Source organism: Oncorhynchus mykiss, chromosome 15 (assembly GCF_057628025.1).
Source record: "Oncorhynchus mykiss isolate SJ-2025 chromosome 15, ASM5762802v1, whole genome shotgun sequence".
Taxonomy (NCBI): Eukaryota; Metazoa; Chordata; class Actinopteri; order Salmoniformes; family Salmonidae; genus Oncorhynchus; species Oncorhynchus mykiss.
The window spans coordinates 14,473,661-14,487,358 of NC_143036.1; the positions used below are offsets into that span (position 1 = coordinate 14,473,661).

Here is a 13,698-nt window from a genome sequence, read left to right on the forward strand (position 1 = left end):
AGGAAATAATTGGCAACCATATCCTTGGTGGATATCCATGGAGAGTATGTGGAGGGGAGGCCAATTCATTGTCATGTCATTCATACAGACTTTAAAGATCTAATCGGCCAACCAGTAAAATGCTACATAGTCAGACAGATTCACTGAGTTGTTCAGTCATTATCTGCTTACCTTGCAGTCTATCCATGACATTTTGCTTTAGCACAGTCACTGCTTTGTCGTGCAAACCAAGCTCAGTCACAACTTCACAAGGGGGGAGTGTTTGTCTAAGAGCAGAAAGGCCCTATCTAATCTATAAATGTTTCACAATGCAGTACACTTTGCCCTACAATTATTTGGCCAATAGTAAAAAAACTGGAATGACAAGCACAGGTACTGTATTCTTTACAATCCATTAAGAGGGAGAGGAGTTTGTTTCCACAACGATAAACCTGGGGTCTGGTCTCCATGGAGATGGCCTGGGTTCTGGTTTCCATGACATTAAGGGGTCTGATGTTGGTGGTGATTCTGCTGTGGACTGTCACACCCACAGATGGGGGAGGTGAGTAACAACCATCATCAGTCTGTCTTAGTTCATCTGTCTTTACCTTCTGTCTGCCTCAAAAAATTGCATTCCAAAATAACTCCAATAGATGTACGATCTTAATTTGATCACTCTTTTGTTGCTGTGAATTTTATTGCACAATAGGAAATGCAAAGCTTTAGTGTACTCAAGTTTCAAAAAAGGCGTAACTATAATCCACATAATAATTCACATTTCCTGTTGCTGCAGGATTATTTTCCTGCTGTAGCAAACAGGCTCAAGGTAGATCATACATCTGTAGTCCTAGGTCTGTTTGACAGTAAGTGCTGAGCTAGCAGCACCTGGGAGGAGGGAAGTTGTTATCACACAGGACAGACAGGGTTTTACTGATATAAACTCACTGGAATCACCTCACATCAGTTTAACTGTAAAACAAGCTTCTCTGAAACATGAATTACTTAATTCAAGAACAGACTTTTCCTGTTGTGCGTAGTGATCTTTGGCCACTTCCACTCTAAGGCAAAGTGTTATACAGATGAAGGATCATGTGACTGAAAATGAGGTTTCATCAACGTCTCTCTGTGATTGTTTGAACATCTTCAAAGTAGGAATCTGTGATTCAACTTAACAGACAAGACAGGCTAAGATGGTTTATCAATGTAAATTATTACTGAATGGGTGTGTGGTATGATTAGAGGCATGAAGGAAGTGTAGTCATTCAGGTCTGACTGGAGTCTTTATTTTAGATTGTGATTTTAGTTAGAGGTTAGGTGCTGTGGGTGTGGAGGGGGGCAGGTGGAGGACCGAGGATGACCACAATGACAGAATGGACTCAGGTTAATATTAACAATAATAACAGGTTAATAACACTCTGATATAAACAAAGAGCCTACTCACTTTCCCAGGGTATCTGACTATTGGGGAGTGTAGGAGTCTGTGTTTGAATCCTCTCTTGTCCAGATGCTCACTTAACGTGTGTTTATTGTTTGTTCTCAGAGGATTGTGTCCTGCCCTGCAGCTTCCAGCGTGGCAGTGATGAACTCAGCCACTGGCTGAAAGTAGAAGACAAGGACCTGAACATCCACTCCCACTACAACAGTACAGATCAGCTCAAACAGCAGAGCCAGCGTTACAGAGGGAGAACAGCCCTGTTCAATGACCAGATCCCCAAAGGAAACGCTTCACTACTGCTGAGAGGGATCACACTCCAGGACCAGGGCAGATACAAGTGTTACACCAGCACTATTAAAGGCAACATGGAGTCCTTCATTAACATAGCAGTGGAAGGTACAGAATGTCTATCTGTCTGTCTATGATGATCACTTCATGCTGCTCCATGTGTAATGTCTACTTTGTTGCAGCTCCAGTCCGCTTGGTGGACATACAGTTATCAGATGACATCATCACCTGCAGTTCTACAGGTATCTACCCTGAGCCTAAACTCACCTGGTCCACTGGCTCACCTGGTCCACTGCATTTACTCATACTAGCTGTTTGTGTGTCTGAATCCTGCTAACTCACCCTAAACTCACCTATCCCCCTCCAGCAAATACAAATGGTCCAAATGAAAACGATCAGAGTGGAAAACCACTTCAGAATGAAGAAGGAAGAGAGGAAGACATAGAAAGACAACAAGGTCAGCCACTGCAGACACACTAGTGCCTCAGACAGAAGAGGAGACATAGACCCAGGGGAGGACAAAGAGGAAAGGTCACAATTGGATACTTTAAGTTGCAGATAAGCAAATAAGCAATGATGGCACCTACAAAAGGCAGTGGATCCTTCAGATCTACATGGAGTGCCTAGCCAGGGGTTTGTGGCTATTACAATACATTGGGAGAAGTAGTTGATTTATTGTGGAACATAGTTTAAGTTTTAGTTAAATTTATTGTGTGTGTGTGTGTGTGTGTGTGTGTGTGTGTGTGTGTGTGTGTGTGTGTGTGTGTGTGTGTGTGTGTGTGTGTGTGTGTGTGTGTGATGTTGTTGATTATGCACCAAGTTGCACACAAGGACCAATTCAAATTGGCCAGGTCAAGAGGGGATGTTTATAATTTGATAATAATAATAATAATAATAATAATAATAATATATATAAATAAAAAGTATATATATTTTTTATTACAGCTGCATGGCTAATGTTATTTTTTGGTGTACAAACACTTTTTCATATCAATATTGTAAAAGTTGTATATTTTAGTTTGGCCCCATCGCGGGTTATCTGTGTACCCCCTTATTGTTCTGTTTTGCCTGACCTTCGGCTAGCAAGGTATGTTGTCCTTGGCTCCAAAATTGTTCAATATAAAACTGTGGCAATGATACACAATGTACTGTTATGCTACCATAGGTTTGTTACAATGTGGACAATATAAAGATTTATGGTAACAAGTTTCACTGAGCTCGCTAACTAGGGTATCTATTGTAACTTGTGAGTACTTGGGACAGTGTTTGAGTGAGTGTCCATGTGCTTGCGCAGGTGCCTGAGAACTGTGAATGTGCCAAGGGCTAAAATATTGTGTGTTGTCTCTTCGTGTGCAGGTATGTCTTTTATTTTGTCTGAATTATGTTCTATATCATTTTACTTGTATTTTATGGTGTGCTGTTGTGCACTGAATGTGTGTACGCAGCATCCGCTATTCCTTTTTGGTTCTCTCCTGACCTTCAGCTAGCAAGGTGCCTGAGAGCTCCAACTGCGCCAAGGGCTAAAATATTGTGTGTTGTCTCTTTGTGTGCAGGGCAAATAAAAAATAATCCAACCAGCAGACATATAGTTGTGGCAGTGTCCTATTTAAAAGTACACAATGCAGAATGAACCATGCTACATGTGCACATGCATTTTGCTATGGGATGAGGAAGTAGCTACACTGTGATAGCATCACACCCACACCCACACCTTGAGGAATGTTCTTTACCTGTATATAGCAGGAAGTCCCAGACAGTCTCTCTCTGAAGAGAAGCAGGAACAATAAGTTACCTAAAATGGTTTGGGCTGCCGAGTGGCGCAGTGGTCTAAGACACTGCATCTCAGTGCAGCATGTGTCACTGCAGTTCCTGATTCAAATCCAGGCTGCATCACATCTGGCTGTGATTGGGAGTCCCATAGGGCGGTGCACAATTGGCCCGGGGTAGGCTGTCATTGTAAATAAAAATTTGTTCTAAACTGACTTGCCTATTTAAATAAAGGTAAAAAAAAAAAATAACCATAGTCAACTTCTTTTTAGCCATTTAACACACCATAATGTCCCGAATTTAGTAGAGAACGACAGTGGGAAAAAAATATGTAATTAACAGAAAATGTTAAATTTTTATTGCAGAGGATCTCAACATTTCTGTACAAGAAACACTTGGGACAAACTTTTTTTTAAACGAATGTTAGGCTATTTCCTGGCAATTGTGCCATTATTATGTTCCAGATGTTAAGATTACAAACCATTATAAATGGCCTATTTGCAAGTTTGACTTTCATTTTAATAGACACTGACTAAAATCTGGGTTTATAAATTGCAATTTAACATTGTCATGGTCTGCTGAGCTAGATGCAGCTAGCGTCTAGTATAGCATCTAGCATAGCCTCTGACAGTTCAACATCTCATTTCAGAGAAAAGTCCACAGGGAAACTGACATGACATGTGGAGAATGATACATTTGCGATAGAGCTGTGACCATGATCACAATTGACACATTTCAATTTAATTAACTAAACATGACCAGCTGTGCTGCCCTGTTCTGAGCCAACTGCAATTTTCCTAATTCCTTTTTTGTGGCACCTGACCACATGTTTTAACAGTAGTCCAGGTGCAACAATACTAGGTCCTGTAGGACCTGCCTTGATGATAATGCTGTTAAGAAGGTAGAGCAGCATTTTATGATGGACAGACTTCTTCACATCTTAGCTACTGTTGTATCAATATTTTTTAGTACATTTTTTTATTCAACCTTTATTTAACCAGGTAGGCTAGTTGAGAACAAGTTCTCATTTACAACTACGACCTGGCCAAGATAAAGCAAAGCAGCGCGACACTAAACAACAACACAGAGTTACACATGGAATAAACAAACCTACAGTCAATAACACACTAGAAAAAAAGTATTATTCAGTGTGTGCAAACAAGGGAGGTAAGGCAATAAATAGGCCATAGTCATAAAATAATTACAATTTAGCACTTAAACACTGGAGTGATAGAGACTGGAGTGATAGATTAGCAGAACATGAATGTGCAAGTAGAGATACTGGGGTGCAAAGGAGCAAAAAAATAACAGTACGGGGATGAGGTAGTTTGATGGGCTATTTACAGATGGGCTATGTACAGGTGCAGTTATCTGTGAGCTGCTCTGACAGCTAGCTAGTGCTTAAAGTTAGTGAGGGAGATATGAGTCTCCAGCTTCTGTGATTTTGAAATTCGTTCCAGTCATTGGCAGCAGAGAACTGGAAGGAAAGGTGGGAAAAGTAGGAATTGGCTTTGGGGGTGACCAGTGAAATGTACCTGCTGGAGCGCGTGCTACGGGTGGGTGCTGCTATGGTGACCAGTGAGCTGAGATAAGGCGGGGCTTTACCTAGCAAAGACTTATAGATGACCTGGAGCCAGTGGGTTTGGCAACAAATATGAAGCGAGGGCCAGCCAACGAGAGCATACAGGTCCCAGTGGTGGGTAGTATATGGGGTTTTGGTGACAAAATGGGTGGCTCCTGCTTCATATTCGTCGCCAAACCCACTGGCTCCAGGTCATCTATAAGTCTTTGCTAGGTAAAGCCCCGTCTTATCTCAGCTCTGATAGACTGCATCCAATTTGCTGAGTAGAGTGTTGGAGGCTATTTTTTAAATGACATCGCCAAAGTCGAGGATCGGTAGTGTTACGAGGGTATGTTTGGCAGCATGAGTGAAGTATGCTTTATTACGAAATAGGAAGCCAATTCTAGATTTAATTTTGGAATGTAAATGCTTAATATGAGTCTGGAAGGAGAGTTTAGTCTAACCAGACACCTAGGTATTTGCAGTTGTCCACATATTCTAGGTCAGAACTGTCCAGAGTAGTGATGCTGGACGGGCGGGCAGGTGATGGTAGCGATCAGTTGAAGTTTTACTTGCATTTAAGAGCAGTTGGAGGCCACGGAAGGAGAGTTGTACGGCATTGAAGCTTGTCTGGAGGTTAGTTAACACAGTGTCCAAAGGGCCAGAAGTATACAGAATGGTGTCTGAATAGAGGTGGATCATAGAATCACCAGCAGCAAGACAACATCATTGATGTATACAGAGAAAAGAGTCGGCCCGAGAATTGAACCCTGCGGCACACCAATAGAGACTGCCAAAGGTCCGGACAACAGGCCTTCCGATTTGACACACTGAACTCTGTCTGAGAAGTAGTTGGTGAACCAGGCGAGGCAGTCATTTGAGAAACCAAGGCTGTTGAGTCTGCCGATAAGAATGTAGTGATTGACAGAGTCGAAAGCCTTGGCCTACTCTACCATAGAAAATAAAGGCTCTCTATGGTCAGGACGTGACAGTGGAACCAGTCCGTGGACATTTAAGGAACAGTCATGTCGGGTTTGTTTCATTTGGTGACTTCATGAAGAACAGGAAACACACATTACTGTATCTTTGTTTGTATACACTTCTCAATTATGGGGTTTGCATCTGAATGTTGTATAAAATGAATGATTAAGCATAAGAATACTTTTGGTTAGGATAATGTGATCTTAGTCTTCTGAAGGAGAATTGTTTTAATTTGAGGTCTTGACCAAGTCAGTGGCCATGCCCACGTGAGCAGAGACATTACATCAGGCGTCATGGAACTCCCTTTTCCCATAAGTGTATCAAACCACTGGTGACAAAATGTACATTAGACCAGAAAGCATGGAGCTGTGTTACGCTCGTTGATTGAATGATCGGATCAAGGTGCAGCGTGGTAGGCGAACATCTTACATTTATTAAAATGAACACCGAAAAACAACAAAATACAAAACAAACGTAAAGTTCTGCAGCCTACACAACAACTATACAAAGTCAAGATCCCACAATCTAAGGTTGGAAAAAGGGCTGCCTAAGTATGATCCCAATCAGAGGCAACGATAGACAGCTGCCTCTGATTTTGGAACCATACCAGGCCAACAAATAAATAGAAAAACTTGTATGCCCACCCAAATCACACCCCGACCAAACCAAATAGAGAAATAAAAAGGCTCTCTAAGGTCGCTACATTTTGAAGTGGTTTGCTATTTATGATAATCCAGCCAATCTCAATTGATTGGATATCATCATCTCATTCAATTTAACTCGAGGTAAAATTACCAGACTTACCTTTTTCAAATAGGCATTTTGAATAATATCCAAATTGATTGGCTTCTATAAATGAGACAATTTCAACATTAACCTTGATACTGCTATGCTTTCAGGTTAATCAAAGTTTAATTCCCAAATAGCCTATACAGGTTTGATTTATCAGTCAAATTTGCTTTTGCAAAGCTCATTGAGTACAACCCCCAGTACTGACGGAAGCCCCGCCTTCACGGGAATCCCATGTAGCTTCAGCCTTTGGGATAAGTGACCCTGGTGGTGAATGTACCCTCACATTTGATTTACTGGTTACACTTATGATAATCCAGCCAATCTCAATTGATTGGATATCATCTCAATCAATTTAATAAGAAATTGTCTAACATACCTTTCAGGTTCTTCCAATTAAAATGAGATATTTTAAACATTCCCATATTAACCTAGATCAGTGGTTCCCAACCCTTTTACAGTCCCGTACCCCTTCAAACATTCAACCTCCAGCTGCATACCCCCCTCTAACACCAGGGTCAGCGCACTCTCAAATGTTATTTTTTCCCATTATTGTAAGCCTGCCACACACTATACGATACATTTATAATACATAATGAGTGTGAGTTGTCACAACCCAGCTTGTGGGAAGTGACAGAGCTCTTATAGGACCAGGGCACAAATAATAATCAACATATTTGCTATTCATTTAACCATCTTACATATAAAACCTTATTTGTACATTGAAAATTGTGAATAACTCATGTTAATGAGAAGGGTGTGCTTGAAAGGATGCACATAACGCTGTAATGTTGGGTTGTATTGGAGAGAGTCCGTCTTAAATCATTTTCCACACAGTCTGTGCTTGTATTTAGTTTTCCTGCTAGTGAGGGCCGAGAATCCATTCTCCCATAGGTAACGGGGTTGCAAAGGGCATCAGTATCTTAACAATACAATTTGCCAAGGCAGGATACTCGGAGCACAGCCCAATTCAGAAATCTGGCAGTGGCTACTGATTAAATTCAATTTTCACAGAACCACTTCTTGCAATTTCAATGAGCCTCTCTTTTTCAGATATCTGTAAGTGGACTGGAGGCAGGGCATGAAAGGGATAACGAATCCAGTTGTTTGTATTATCGGTTTTGGAGAAGTACCTGCATAATTGCGTACCCAACTCACTCAGGTGCTTCGCTATATCACATTTGACATTGTCCGTAAGCTTGAGTTCATTTGCGCACAACAAAAAAGCATACAATGATGGAAAGACCTGTGTGTTTTCCTTGTTAATGCAGACATAGAAGAGCTCCAACTTCTTAATCATAGCCTAATTCTTGTCCCGCACATCAAATATAGTTGCGAAGAGTCTAATCCTAGATTCAGATCATTCAGGCGAGAAAAAAACATCACCCAAATAGGCCAGTCGTGTGAGAAACTCGTCATCATGCAAGCGGTCAAACAAGTGAAAATTATGGTCAGTAAAGACAAATTTAAACTGGTCTCTCAATTATAAAAAAAAATAAGGATGACAAACGCAGAGAATATTACCGTTTACAGATAATTTATTCTTCCTTCACACAGTAAGGTGGGGAAAAGGGGCTGGACAGAACCAAAGCAAAGAAAGTCAAAGTTAAAGTTCCCCCTCATCTACATTACCTGCCTACCCAGTGGTTACCTATTCGTAATGCCACCTGGCGCGCTAACCAAAATACAAGGGGTGGTCCACAGTAATTACTACGGGTATATGTATGCCTGCAGCCCTCTTGCCTAAACTCTCCCAAGGTGCCGTCCCCTGGGAACAAATGAAACAGAATAATTCAAACTTAGTGAACAATTTGAATAAACCAAAAACACTAGGCACTATGGTATACACATACCTTTTGTAGGAGCAGCTACAAAATACTTTACAAATTATACCAGACTAACAACCAACACAGGACATACAAAGAAACTCCCTTTCCTAACAAAGGAACACTTGCTTTTCAAGCTGCAGAAGGAGTCGGTAATTGCAGACAGCTGTATCCCCTGACGAGAGGGCGGGGTCAGAGCTCTAATTAGTGATGGGCCGACCAATCAGCTGCTTTGGAATCCAGGAAGCCATCCTGAAATACACACATACAAACCCACAACAACACAGAAACTGTGGAACGTAACAGATACCACGAAATTGAGGAGAAAAAAGGGCTAAAAAAATGTATATATACATAAAAAAATATATATAATAATATATATTTTTTGAAAATACATGAGAGTTCAGGGGCCTTGCTTTAGCAAAGTGAACCATTTTCACTGTAGTGTCCAAAATGTCTTTCAAGCTATGAGGCATCCCCTTGGCAGCAAGAGCCTCTCGGTGGACGCTGCAGTGTACCCAAGTGGCATCGGGAGCAACTGCTTGCACGCGCGTTACCGCTCCACTATGTCTCCCTGTCATGGCTTTTGTGTAATCAGTACAGATACCAACATGAGCAGCAGCTACGTTTGGATTTCCCATGAGATAGCAATGGTTAATGTGATTGGATGTTAATTATTTGACTAGGCTACCTGTATGTGACGTGTTGTTATTTCTCTAATAAAACTTTTTCTAGATGGTATAATTGTATTTTTGGCAGTGAAACGAGGCTACTAAAACTCGTTGAAACGAGGCTACTAAAACTCGTTGAAACGAGGCTACTAAAACTCACCCAAATGTAAAGCCCCGTTGGAAAATATAAATGGACTGAGTAATCTTGTTTTTATTTTTATGTGAATCACGATTTTATTTTGCAAATTCATTCACGTCCAACTCCCGCATTGCTGATAGTATTGATGGTTAATTAACGTCTATAAATAGATAAAAATAAATCCAAACTCAAACTTTAAAATCATAGGGACATTTTTCCTCTCAAATGTTCTAATAATGTGCAAGCTATCAGAAGGGGTGGTCCATACTCCCCCGCTAATTAGTGACCCTCACCCCTAAAAGGATTGATCACTGACCTCAGCAGCAATTCAAACCCTAATTATGACATTAGCGGAACAATAGCAGGAATTGCGAACAACGCTCTCCAAAATCAACCAACGAACACAGGCTTTGTACGCTTCTCTCCACTTTAGCCCTGATGTATCGCCATCAAAGATTGGCATCGGTCCAGTACCGCAGTGCTCAGCAGAAGCAGGTGCCAGACATGGCTGACATGAAGGGACAGGTGGAGAGAACTGAGCAACTACTGACAAAAGCAGGAAATGAAAACATTCTGCTAGCCGAGGAACTGTGTTTCAAATCTGAACAATTAAAAGTAATTGCAAATACTTATGATGAATGAGCACAAACTCTAAAACAAAATAGTTTTCTACAGGAACAACTCGATTTAGCCAAAACTAAATACGATGTAGTCCACTTCAAACGTGCAATTTGATAACATGCAAGCAGTTTTGTTGAACGTTTCTCAAAGTAACATTACTGCAGACCAAAGACGATCAGTTAATGAACACAATGACGAAGTTGGATGACAAATCAGCAGAACTCATTGAAGTTGTTGACCCATGAATGATGAGCGAACTCAGGTGATGAAGATGGTCAAGTATTGATTTTCTAAGCAAGCGGAGGAAATCTCATCACTGAATCTCTCGCTCCATACTGAAGACCTCTATCTGCAAACCATGACAGATAAGTATGATACCGAACGGAGCAAGTGCCTCTAAGCGCTCAAGTTGACTCTGCTAGGCAGCAGAATATCACCCTTAGGTACCATCTGAAGGAATTTCAGAACGGTCATGCGCTACAGCGTGACTACCCAACCAAGCAACTGGAGCTCGGTACTCAAAGGAGTAAAGACATAGAAGGTTTCAGACTTTGCCTCCCTCATGTGTCCCTCAGTCTTATCCTCTTGGACTTTCGACCTCAATTTTCCCACATGATGAAGCCAACCCTCTCCGCCAAGTTGACACAGAGCGCCTTGACAAACTTGTCAAAAATGTCCCCACCTTTGACCCCATTCCAGGTCAGCCAAATGATACTGAGATGTTCCTAGCTGACATAGAGGACGCATTGGATGGCTACCTGAACGCTATGGATTCTGACAGGGTTACCTGTTGAAACGAACGTCAAATAGACAGGTGACGAGGTTAATGGTCTACAACAGCAACACATGCTAAACAACAACTGTCACAGGCGTCGTAAGTAGCGGTCCAAAGTGCAGCGTTGTGAGCGTACATATTCCTTTTATTTATAGAAAATGTAGCCAACAAAACAAGAAACGACTGTGATGCTTAACTTCGGTTATAATGCCTCTAACAAAGTCAACTGCCCACAAAACAACAGGGAAAGAAGGCTGCCTAAGTATGATTCCCAATCAGAGACAACGATAGACAGCTGTCCCTGATTGAGAACCATACCCGGCCAAAACATAGAAGCACAATCCTAGAAAACAAAACATAGAATGCCCACCCAAATCACACCCTGACCAAACCAAAATAGAGACAATAAAAGGCTCTCTCAGGTCAGGGTGTGACAACAATGCTAAACTTGCCACAGCTTTGAAATTAGAATTCAGTGGTTCTGCGACTTGCACACACATCAGCTCACTGGCTAACAATGTCAAATAACCTCAGAATGAACACACACGAGATTACTATCATAGGCTTTGTTCATCTTACTGTGGCCTACTCACTGAAACAGGAATGGAAGAGCTGTTACCATTTAAAGAAATGTTTCTGTTGAACATGTATCCCAATTTCATTACCTACTTGGGACCTACAGCCCACGATGGCTTGCCTATCTTACAAATCAGAGAGCTTGCAAGCACAGCTTTTGAAGCATCAAAAGCACACAACTCTAAGAGCCCTGACGTCTCAGTTTTGAAGTTTGACCAGGAGCATTCACTCCAGTTATAGAGGGTGCATTATCAGGTATTGGAGTGTTGAGAGATGACGCACAACAGCGGTTTCTACCACGAAATCACGACTCCAATAACCACAGCGGTCGAAATAACTGTAAAGTACGTCAACATGACTACCGCTACACTCGACCTGTTCACTACGTTCCTGCACCCAACCGACACAAAGGGTCAGAGCACAAGGGTAACAAAACGTTAAAGGATGATCAAAACATAGACCTATGTTCTCTAGAAGTTCCACTACGTGAAGAACTAAAGCGAGAAAAATGTGAGAAAAGGTTAAAAGATAAGTCACAAGGACTAGACGGGGAATTACCGGACACCAGGTCTGCAAGAATTAACACCCGTAGCAAGGAAGTTAAAAGTCTAATTTCTCCCGCTCGATCAAGAAACAAGCCCACAGGCTTTGTCTATATACTGTTACAAACGTTGCGAAGAAAAAGGTCCAAAGCTTCACTAAAGCCAAGCCCACTCAACATCCGAAAAGTTTATCTGCTTTCATCTTGAACAGATATGGCACATCACATCGTTGCGAACGACCACTCCACTTTGTGGGGAATATGTTCACTAAATGCAACTCTAAGCGGCCATACCTGGAAACAGTCCTGGAGGACTGCTTAACTTGTCATGCGCTGATTAATTCAAGCACAAAAATATCGGTCATCTCTCAAACATTGTTCAACGATCTCAAAATGGCTTTGAAGCCAACGTTTAGTTGGTTAAAAGTGGAACGATGCGACACTACCATTCCAGGTTTTACTCAGACTACCTCTCACATGCTGAAACCACACTTCCAGGACTTATCGCTTGAACACCCTGTGCATGTTACCAGCCTCGAATCTGAAACCCTGCTCCTCGGTGCAGACTTAATAGTTAGTTGTTACTGTTGTTGTATGCTGACTTTTATTTATTTCTGTAATATTTTATATGGGGGTAGTATTGTGTACAGTGTATTCATTTTCTCCTGTTTCAGAACCACTACCATTCCACTAGCTTTCCCATTTTTCATCCCAATGTCAATCACCATGTTTATCTTCCTTAGTGTGTTTAAGTACTTGTTCTGAGAACGGAAGTGATATTACAGGTTATTTGAAGTGTCGTATCATTAAATGTGAAGACTTCATTTATCAACTCAATTCTCTATGTAATTTAATTATGCTATTAAACTAATCATGTAACGTGAATTAACAAAGAAGTTGGGGCACCACAGGAAAATGTTTAAAAAGTTTCTATTTCCGAACTAACTCTCCAGATATTTTCATATCTTATCGATTACAGTCACTTATGAATGTAACATTACCTCATCAGTCAAATTCTGAATGTCGCAAACCCTTAGATATCTGCACGAACCCATAGATCATGAATCAGCGATATACAAATATACAGATCTATTGTAATATATTGTGTTTCCTTTCAAATGGTACCAAGAATATGCATATCCTTGCTTCAGGGCCTGAGCTACAGGCAGTCACATTTGGGTATGTCATTGTAGGCAAAAATGTTTTAAAAAAAAGGGCTAATCCTTAAGGAACAAAAGTTGTTCCAGTTGTTGATGGGCAGAGACGTTGCTCTCTGCCACTGCTTGAGATTTAGACCAAAACATTCCCCTCGTCTGTAGTTACCAGTTAAATAACATGTTACTACTGTATAGGTACAGGCACACACACACACACACACACACACACACATCCAATCATCATATAAGCTGCTGCTACTCCTGAGGCCGAGGTCACCTTACCCCTATACATATTGAGCCCTTCCTCTCCAGTACCCCTGCACATTGTAAATATGGTTTTGGAACGGACCCTGTATTTAGCTTACTTACACTCTCATGTTCTTCTTATTTCTATTTCCCATTTGTTTTTCTTCTACTTTACTTTATAGTACTATACTGTATATTGATATTGATTACTTACTGTATATTGATATTTATACTGTTACTGGGAAAAGAGCTGGTGTCACGACTTCCGCCGAAGTTGGTCCCTCTCCTTGTTCGGGCGGCGTTCGGCGGTCGAAGTTGCCGACCTTCTAGCCATCGCTGATCCTCT

The 13,698-nt window shown here is 41.2% G+C and overlaps 1 protein-coding gene across 1 annotated transcript; it reads left to right on the top strand.

Moving 5' to 3' along the window:
* The first annotated feature begins 316 nt into the window (after window positions 1-316).
* LOC149977396 (V-set domain-containing T-cell activation inhibitor 1-like) lies at window positions 317-3,284 on the top strand. Its single transcript, XM_090199323.1, has 4 exons — window positions 317-541; window positions 1,520-1,810; window positions 1,885-1,944; window positions 2,070-3,284. The coding sequence occupies exons 1-4, from the start codon at window positions 448-450 to the stop codon at window positions 2,180-2,182; spliced, it is 558 nt and encodes a 185-aa protein (XP_090055449.1). The 5' UTR covers window positions 317-447; the 3' UTR covers window positions 2,183-3,284.
* The last annotated feature ends 10,414 nt before the right edge of the window (window positions 3,285-13,698 follow it).

Bases quoted from the DNA above. Each gene is read 5' to 3' on its own strand.
- LOC149977396 (XM_090199323.1), top strand. From the start codon at position 448: ATGGAGATGGCCTGGGTTCTGGTTTCCATGACATTAAGGGGTCTGATG. The intron at 1,811-1,884 runs GTACAGAATGTC...ACTTTGTTGCAG, and splicing joins CATTAACATAGCAGTGGAAG to CTCCAGTCCGCTTGGTGGAC. The intron at 1,945-2,069 runs GTATCTACCCTG...ATCCCCCTCCAG, and splicing joins CATCACCTGCAGTTCTACAG to CAAATACAAATGGTCCAAAT.